Source organism: Octopus bimaculoides, chromosome 4 (assembly GCF_001194135.2).
Source record: "Octopus bimaculoides isolate UCB-OBI-ISO-001 chromosome 4, ASM119413v2, whole genome shotgun sequence".
In the NCBI taxonomy this organism is placed as follows: domain Eukaryota; kingdom Metazoa; phylum Mollusca; class Cephalopoda; order Octopoda; family Octopodidae; genus Octopus; species Octopus bimaculoides.
Window position 1 is genome coordinate 42,723,344 of NC_068984.1, and position 10,058 is coordinate 42,733,401.

Consider the following 10,058-nt stretch of genomic DNA (forward strand, 5'->3'; position numbering starts at 1 on the left):
GGAAGGAAGGAAAAAGGAAGGAAGGAAGGAAGGAAAAACGAAGGAAGGAAGGAAAAACGAAGGAAGGAAGGAAGGAAGGAAGGAAAAAAGAAGGAAGAAGGAAGGAAGTTATCCTCTGACCAAAGATCTGTCCCAAATAACTTGCATCAGAGAGAACTCTGTATGAGGCAGCCAAAGTCCAGACGTTAACTACACATGCTCTTTATTCTCTGAAGTATGGCGATAAATACATGCACTCTTTCCTTACACATTTGTGTACCAAAGCTAGAAATCAGTCATACATATCTTGAGTTAAGAGGAATAACTAAAACTGACCAATATCAACACTAGACAATTAAGTTAAGGGCTGATTTATTGGAAATCGTTTCAAAAATGCTTAATTAATGAGAAATTTTCACACAGAATAAAACAAATAAATCAATAAAACCTAGCGGTGATTGTTAGCGAGTTGAAACTGAGGAGAGATACTTTCAAATAATGAAAAATTAATATCTCTAAGTTCAGTTATATTTTAAAGCGAAAGTGAAAACTTTCTTTGAAGCAAAGAACAACTGTAGACGTTTTTAGCTCTATTTGACCTCATCAGTTCAGTATAGAACAAGCGCGACGATCAGTTGACATAGACGTTTAAAAAAAAAAAACAGAAACAATTACAAATAAGTTTTGGTGTGTATAATTTTATGATCATACATAAAATCAGCTGAGGAGATAAAATTAGATAAGGAGATAAGTTAAGAAGAAGATTGCTGAACGCAATAAATATATATGTATCGAATATGGAGAGGCCCAGTCTGAACTAATGTCAGTCAAATTTGGTTGTGTACTTTCACTTCGTTTCACTAACATCGCTAACATCTTCTGTTAACGTAGGAACATAACACATTATTCCGTCTTCCATATTTTACTGGTTTATGTAACAAATCAAATATAGATTCCTTAATTACTTACGTTAGTATATAATCCAACACATATGGAGGATTTCATATAGTCAGTCGAATAGACCGCTTTAAATGACAAGTACTTCCTTTACCGACTCCAGAAAAATTTGAACATATGCATAGAGTGATAGAACTATCTACAATGCAGAAGCTAGAGCGATATGTCTCGTCGTTTCTAACATTGCCCTACTTTTAAAATATCGATTAATGTTAGTGTGATATTAATATTGCGAAAAAGTATGTTAACCGACATTGAACTTTTTTCTCTTAGTTAACAGCACGACTCAACTGCATATGAAATACATAACTCTGACACGCTTCCAATATTGCTGGAATTTATTTAAGAGTAAATGTCTAGACAGATAAAATATATATGATAATATGAAAATAAGAAAAAGAACATTATTTCAACTGATGAGTAAAGAATATATGTAATTCTTTTTTTATCCGAAAAATCTGGAAGACAAAAGAACATAAAATCGGTCGATAGCGTAAGAGCAGGAAAAAAACAAGCCAGTAAAAATACTTCATATGCAATAAAGATAAATATATACTTGTAGTTAGAAAATACAATATAGAAAGGCAGTAGAAAAACAAAAGGAAACATCTTCCTTACTTACAAGGCTAACAAGTGCTAAACAATTCTAGAGTTGAAAATTGTTAGCAGACAAAATGGATGGTAAAGAGAACCAAGCAAAAAGTAGACATATAAAAAATATTTAGTAAATGTATGACGAAAACTTGGCAAGAAAAATAAAGAAAACAGACAACCAGTTAGAATGTACTTATATTAGACCGATAATGTGGCAAAAGTAAGAAGTGGTTATATGTTTTTTAATCTATTTCCCACCATGATAAAAGAAAAAATAAACGCCAATCTAATTACATGTTCTACGAAGGATCCGTTGCCTAGTTCAGTGTCCAAAACTTTTGTACAATCTTTTAAATTTCGATTGAGTACAGATTATATCTGAAATTGATTGTTACAAATTAACAGTTTAAAGGCGAAATTGTGAGCCGAATGGAACTTCCAATTAGCTGTAACAATTAAATACAGAAACTAGATAAAGACTTTATTAAAATGTTGACAGCTGAGACATAGTATGAAGAAAGCAAAGTATAGAACAAGAACATTTTTACTTAGAATATTGCATCTAAGGATAAAATTTCAAAGAAAATATTTAGATTTAGAAAATATTAGCTTTTATTAAAACTAGAAATTTTATTACAAGTTATTACTTCTATTTGTTCTTACTCGTTATTGCTTTCATTAAAAATTAGAAATAACTCAAAATATTTTTTGCACTTTAAAAACATTCGTTTTTTTAATTATTTCCCATTTAATCCATGTTTTTTTCCAAGCTATGCTATTATGCTAATTAATAATGTGTCAAATGTGTTAATTAGCGGTGTCGTTGATAATTTTTTCCTTACCTCAATGACGTCGGTAACATATATTAAAAGTCTCCTTATAGAACTATATTCATAAAAAAGTATAGAACTATATTATCACCCTCAATTTTGAGAAAGAAATACTCATAATTTTTTTTCTTTTAAAACTTCAATGCATGAGATTGATACCATGAAATGCCTTGAATTGAGTTCTATCACTTAAGCTTAATTGAAATATAGTTTGTTTTTGAAATAAAAAAAGTTAATTATACTTAAATCCAATTTTTTGCCTTACTTATAATATTTTACCTCACAACATTTTTTATACAAACCTTTGTTGCATGGGAACAAAACTATGAAATCTTTCATGATGTCTTTTATCATTGAAGCTAAGATAAATATATTTTGCTTTTAGAATAAAAAAAGTTATTTAGATCTAAACTTGATTGGTGGCATTACTTTCCTAAAACGTTGCTACAAATTTTGATGTAAACGTTTTTCTACTGGATCAAATCTAAATTTTTTATGCCAAAATGTAGCAATAAAACACCATACATTTTCTACCAATCACTCCACTGGGAAACGAAGACACTCGAAAATGAAATAAAAGCGTGACTATCAAGACCCCAACGAAAGAATATACTAAGCAGGAGGAAAACTAAAAAAAAAAGCTACATGCAAGGGAGAATATATAAACGATCCGAAAACTTTTTATTCACTTTCCCTTGCCAAGGCACATAAGAGCAAACTTTTCCCTGTCAGTGTCAAACAGTGCAGTTCAAAAAAGCAGAGGAAAATGACACAAGAAAAATAACAGTTGGGTTTCAGTGATTCCTATAAAATCAATCCGGAGCCGATAGCCAAAATATGCTTCACAGATATTGCCCATTACAGAAGAGTAAATTGCAAATGTCGCTATTTGTAAACTAAAAAGAAAGAATGAAAAGAAAAAAAACATAGCCCAACAATTTCCGTCATGATTGTTAAAGATTATTCTCTTCAGTTACCAATAAACTTTGTTTTCATTTATGAATACTTTTTAATACAACTTGTAACGTTCCCTTGCTAATTAGCAGACACTCCATAAGTTCCTTACTTGATAAGCTTAATATTTAATTAGGGCCACTTCTAGACGTCTATAAGCCAGGTTTTACTTACATTACACAGTATGGAATTTTGTTAAGCAGAACGCAACCAGTGATTACCAATCTGCCTCACACAAATCTTTGATCACGTAAAGTAGAGGATATAGTAGAAAACATTAAATGTTTCAGTTCTATATTTAAAAGATGACGAATTATGTACATTATTTACATTATTTACACTATTTACATTTGATGGATATTTGTCCCCATCTTGTTAGTTGTTAACACAATGTTTTGGCATATGGCGTTGTGGTTAAGAGCGCAAGCTACTAACCCCAAGATTCTGAGTTCAATTCCTGGCAGTGACCTGAATAACAACAACAATAATAATAATAATAATAATAATAATAACATCGAAAAATACCTTAGGAATGAGAACCCAGGTTCGAAATTTCCCCAAATCACCTGATGAAGGCTGGAGGGTATATCAGCCGAAACGTTGTGTTAACAATCAACAAGATGAGGACAAATATCCGTCAAATGTAAATAACATAAATAATGTACAGATTAAATGTTGTTATATATGGATATTAGCTTGTAGACTACGCGGTTTTACGCAGGATATAACCAGGCAATAGCATTCAATTAAATTCAATAAAGCACAAGTAAATATGATATATTTTTTTGTTATCAGAGAATTTGTTAAGAATATGTTTAGAACGAATCACGAGCGTTTTCTTTTTCTTCCAAACACGTAACCATATTTGAAGAATGATGTTAACTTAATAAAGTAAATTGACAGAACTGTTGATTAACAATTATGTTATCATCAAATAAACTGAACAAAACAGATATACAGTAAATGCAAATTCGAACAATACCAATTCGGAAAGCAATTTAAAACAATTCTATACTATCTCCAATTCATTTCTTTCGTAAATCCCACGGGGAATGCAATAGCCTGGACAATCTGTGTATGCGTGTGGTTTTATTTGTTTGTGTGTGTTCGCGCACGCGCGTGTGTGATTATCTGGTGTATTCAGATGAATATTCACAACTTGAATAGTTCATCGCAATAGAAATGAACTCATGAACTTTTAGCCTTTTCCTCAATTGCATGCATAATCGTTGAATCTTTGTTTTCTTTATATAAATCAGAATAAATCAAAATATTTGTCCTTTGTTTTACATTAATTACTGAGACGTATTTATATTGAAACAATAAAACACGATTTCTTTTGATATGTTCTAAGTTTAAACTGTGATAGGGATGGGCAATAATTCATTTTTATTGACCAACATCGAAACCTTTTTTCTGTATAATTAACTGGGAGAAAGTCGTTCTGGCGGACCCTAGATGTCTCCAAGCTATTGACTGTCACACATGACAGAATTAAGTGGGTCAACAGCTTTTTAATGATGTCAGGAGATGAAGAGTCGCACTCATGACGCTTTTCAGCGCTATGTGGCTAGAGAGAGGAGGGAGCAGGTTATCTTCACGAATACTTGCATGAGAATTGCTTCCACTAAATGTACCCAAGGACCATGCTGTGGGGTTAAACCCGACTATGTATTGAGTCTGCTACTCAAAAATAAGGACGTCGTTCCAACAATCTTCGGCACAAATTCTCTCCATCAAATTTCAGTCTCAGAGCTTTGGATGCCCCGAGGCTATAATAAAAAAGTGTAGTGCAATGGAATCGAACCCGAAGAAACGGTAGATGTTTTTTCAAAAAGTCCCTGGCGAAATTCGATATGCTAGTATCATTCAAAATTTGGTGCCAAGACGCATCGTTGTATCAGACCATGTTCCTTTGAAAAAATATTACAACCATTTATTGATGTTGAAAAGTCATGAATATGAGGAATTGGATATTTATCAGGCTGTTTTGGCATTAAGCTGGTGAAAATCACCACAAGAACGCCAATCAGTCTTATTTTTTTAAACCAAAACTAAAGGTGAATTATTCTTAGCAGTCTTTAATTTTTCGGTAGATAGACTACGTAGTCTAGTGAAACTGGGTTGTCCATGAGTTATAATATGGTGAGTGACTGAATGAACAGATTTGGTGTTTGGAGCTAATGGTTTTGTAATTTCTGGATAGTTTTTCAAAATCCTGTGGTAACGGTTTTCAGAAGATGCCATAAAATACAACGGACTTTAACGTTCAACGTGGTAATGGAATCTATGATTTTTTTTTGTTTTTTAACGTCCACCAATAAACTGTAATGTGAAAGAAAATTTGCTCCTAATATAGGATAAGGTAAATCTGCTACTATGAAAATCCATTTATATTCTCTTCTTAAATGTAAGTTGATAGTCAAGCTAATCTCTCCAAATATTTTGATGTTAGACTGGTTAACTGCCTATAGTATTAATTGAGCAGGTTTCGGTTTTTTTGTTAAAAAATTTACTAGACCAAATAGAACAAGCCACCTCTGTATCAACCAAGAGTCTTTGTTTCGAGTTGGAATCAAATACGAAGAATACACGACTTTTCAAAAGATGAACCACAGATTTCATTACGTCTAATTTGTGGTTGAAGTATTTTCCGGCATCTTCTTATTTAAAAAAAATCGAAGGAACATGGTCTAATACAACGAATTTTGAATGATACCAGCATATCGAATTTTTCCTATCGAATTTTTCCTATCGAATTTTTGAACGAACACGCCAACTTCCACTATTACGAACAGGAGAACTCCTGCTGTCTCTTCCAAATTGAAGATTTTCAATTTTATCTGTTAGCATTTTAAACTGTTTTTCGTAATCTCGATTTATATCTTTCAATTCAGAAGAAATGGAGGATAATGCATTAACAGTCTCCCTGTCAATTTGACTAACTCTTGAATTTTCACTTGATGATGATATATCCAATATACCATCTGACAAATCTGCTAACTGTTTAAGAGAGCTTTGTTCTTTAACTGTAGGAAGTAGAGTTTGCATATTGTTTAGTAGCTTATTAAAGAATATTACTTTAAGAAATGGCTCTTCTATTAGCTGACTACCAAGAAGTTCTCTCATTCTTCTAAGAAGTTGAGAAGGTTTCGCATCATCTAATTGTTCATTATTAAATAATTTCGCGAATCGTTTCTGTTTGGAGCTGGAAGTTTTGTTTAGTATTTCTTCTTTCACAGAAGAATATGAACCTGGCCTAACAGGGTCTGTTAATAAGTCTCTAATTTCGTTGCTCATAAGTGGTAGTAAGTTGCTTAACATAATGTTATAATTCTTTTCTGTTGTTACTCTGTTCCCTTCGAAACTTGCTTCCAATTGAGCAAACGAGATTATGCTATCTCCCGTCGATGGGGGAAGTAGAATGGTTACAGAAGCTTGCATATATCCTCTACCAAAATAGGACATTTCAAACTCTTTACTGTTTTCTTCCATTAAACTTTAATAGAATGTTGAAGGAGAAAAAAATTTCACTCAGCGAAATATTCCTTTACACAGCTATGAACTATAATTTAGCTTGTTAGAAAGTGCAACTAAAATACTTTACTACTATTACAGTATTTCTCTTCAACGTTCCTTTCTTGCATCAACCTTGATATTATTAAATATTTCTGTTAGTAAAATTATTTTCCTGCTCAATAAAACTGTCTTTAATTTTTAATATTACACTTGATGTATTACTTTTCCCGTTCGGAGGTCACCAGTTATAACGGTTGATGTCGGCTTATATATGTTGAGTTATCAATTATTTAGTTGCAAGACACAGACAGAACGCCAGAAGTAATATACACTCGTAACGGTGTTCGGCATGTATGATGAAGATACCGACATTTCACCAACATCACCGTTATAAGACAGTTCAAATAGGATAAGAAAATGTATATTTTGTAACAAGATGAAGATATCTGTGGACGTGAAATTAAGAAGTCATGTTTATCTTAAAAATGTTATTTCGTTTCTTCATACTGGGTTGAGTGTATACTCTCGTTGACAAAGGCTTGAGTATAGTTTCATAAGGTGTATGCAAATAAACCTATAGCTAATTCAATTTCCTTATAATAATACGATGAATGTTCGTAGAGATAAATATCAAGAGAAGGAGGACTGGATTTAGCACCAATCATTTATTAACAGAAAGTCAAAATATATAAAACGAATTTATCACAACATAATAGTAATAGGAAAAATTGTAGTACTTAGCATAAAAGGAGTCTGTTGCTAGAATGACGTCAGGGAAAATTTGCTTAACTAGTCTCCCAAAACTACTCTAAAAAGATTCAAAAAGGACATGAAGGATGATCAATGCAAAATAGCATTGCCAGAATGAGTGATAAGATCTCGTATGGCAAACCTAGTGTCACTGGATAATTTTCCCAAAATCAGAGCTTTTATAACTGCCGTAAACCCGATTCTAAGAACCTTTCTGCATGGAAAAAAAATTCACGAAGATTAGAATCGGCGTATGAACAGACAAATCGACTAATGAAAATGCGTAAGACATTTATAAACAAAAGACAGCCGACACGACTATGATGTCATACTGCTGCCAAAGTCTTATAACCGCTATAAAACGTGGTTGCGAAGTAAATTTCTTAACGACTCAGTGCTTGGTGGGAACTTTCAGCTTACGGTGCTTGTAACCATTGTAAATCGTTGAGAGTTTTGGCATATTGTCGTTGATCAAGAAAACAGGTTTGGGAAAGTGAACTGCGGTGGGGAAGGTGAACTGCATTTCTGCAACCTAACCTGCGCAGCTCCATGAAATACGTTGGCTGAATTATGCACTGTTTTCAAAATGACTGGCCAATCCTGCTAAAGCATCATTCACTCCTTCATTCTACTGCTTCAAATATATTGCGACTTATTGAACACGTTAGGTTCCAAATATGCGCACTATTTTATTCATTGTTTCATTTCTTGGTGCACTGACATGTATCAAAACCCTTAGTTGGTCAGTGATGTGGATACTTGAAAATAGAAAGTAACTATCAACAGTGTGCGCGCTTAATAAATAATATATATATTCTCTCTAGGGTATATACCTTACAGGATTATGTACTAATATATTTACGAAAAATTATACTTATGAAATGCGAGCTTTACAAATAGTAGAAATAGGAACCTATTTCAATATTAGTAGATTTTTAAAGGCATATATTAGTTGAAAATGAATGTCTGCAGTTCAAAATCAAAAGTGTATGATGCCAGACTCAGCTCTTCTGGGATTTATTCTTACTGTATAGGTGTTAGCTCACACTAAAATTAAAGTTACTGTAGTTTTACAATGAAAGCAAGCAACAGCGGGACGTTGACATTCGAGGCGATGGAAAAGTGGACAATTAGCATTGGGTTGACAATTCTTATTCAGTTAAAAGCAATCAATTGCGTCCATGGTTAAAACATTTAGCTCTCAATAGTACAATCTACGAACCGGTAATTAGTTGGCGCGAGTGGTATGATTCTTTGATGGAAACATTAGTAACTCTGAGTAATTGATGAATAATTTACTGGCTTGAAGTGCTGGTTCAACTCATCCCGCAGAGCAAGCTGTATGTGATTACACAAGAAAATAACTAATAAACGCTGATAAACACTTTTTCAATGAGCCCTGGAGATTTGGAGCGTATTAAAAGGCGTGTGTGAGGAAATTATATTGTGTAACATACATGTTTTTATTTAAAACATTAATGAGATTAATGAACTGAAATGGCAATTCCAGAAGTCATAACGGCTTTCTCATTCTGGATAGCAAAATTGCCTCTTAAAATACTTTTGCTACGTCTGTACCTGCGCCAGAATCATTAGTAACGCAAAGCAAAATAATATTCTTAGCAATCAAACCAGAGTCAATGGTCAGCCGCCTAGAAAAGCATATGTGTGTGTGTGTGTGTGTGTGTGTGCATGTATGTATGTATATATATATATATATGTAAATATATGCATACAGACATACATACATACATACATATATACATACATATAAATAAATGCGTACACAGACACACACACACACACACACAGACACACACACACACACACATATAGGCACACGTATTTGTATATGTATTTATGTATAAATGTATAAACATTACGCATATGCATTACGCACTAAAAGAATGGTTCTTATTCTATTGACCTTAGCGTTAAAGGCAACGTCGACTTCGGCAGGATGTGAACTCAGACGCCGTTGGCATTTCAGTACACATTTAGATTGCCACCTCTCATTTCTTTCACTTCATTGCCTTGTTCTTTTGACGTTTATACATAACGTTCCCAAGGTACTCCTTTTAAGTCACACGGATCCCAAGAGTTGTGTACTAATCTTCCATTTCCGTAGCCCTACGTAGACATAAAGAAATCTATCACCGGATAAGACGTTGCGTGTTCTCTCTAAATTCTTGCTGTAATATTCTAATGCTTGCCTGTGTTTAGGCCAATGGGAATTAGTGAAACGAATTTACAGTAAACGGAGATCGAAGCCTTTTCGTAGTTTTCATTCGCCAGCAACCAACGGCATACACCACTAAACTATTATTAAAATGTGAACAAATGGCGCAGGAGTGGCTGTGTATTAAGTAGCTTGCTTACCAACCACATAGTTCCGGATTCAGTCCCACTGCGTGGCACCTTGGGCAAATGTCTTCTACTATAGCCTTGGGCCGACCAAAACCTTATGAGTGGATT

The 10,058-nt window shown here is 33.4% G+C and overlaps 1 protein-coding gene across 1 annotated transcript; it reads right to left on the reverse strand.

The window, feature by feature from the left end:
- Positions 1-6,065: 6,065 nt before the first annotated feature.
- On the reverse strand, positions 6,066-6,809 carry LOC106881828 (uncharacterized). Its single transcript, XM_014932343.1, has one exon. The coding sequence runs from the start codon at positions 6,807-6,809 to the stop codon at positions 6,066-6,068; it is 744 nt and encodes a 247-aa protein (XP_014787829.1).
- Between the last annotated feature and the right edge of the window lie 3,249 nt (positions 6,810-10,058).

Excerpts from the sequence above, each read along its gene's own strand:
- LOC106881828 (XM_014932343.1), bottom strand. The coding sequence starts at position 6,809 with ATGGAAGAAAACAGTAAAGAGTTTGAAATGTCCTATTTTGGTAGAGGA.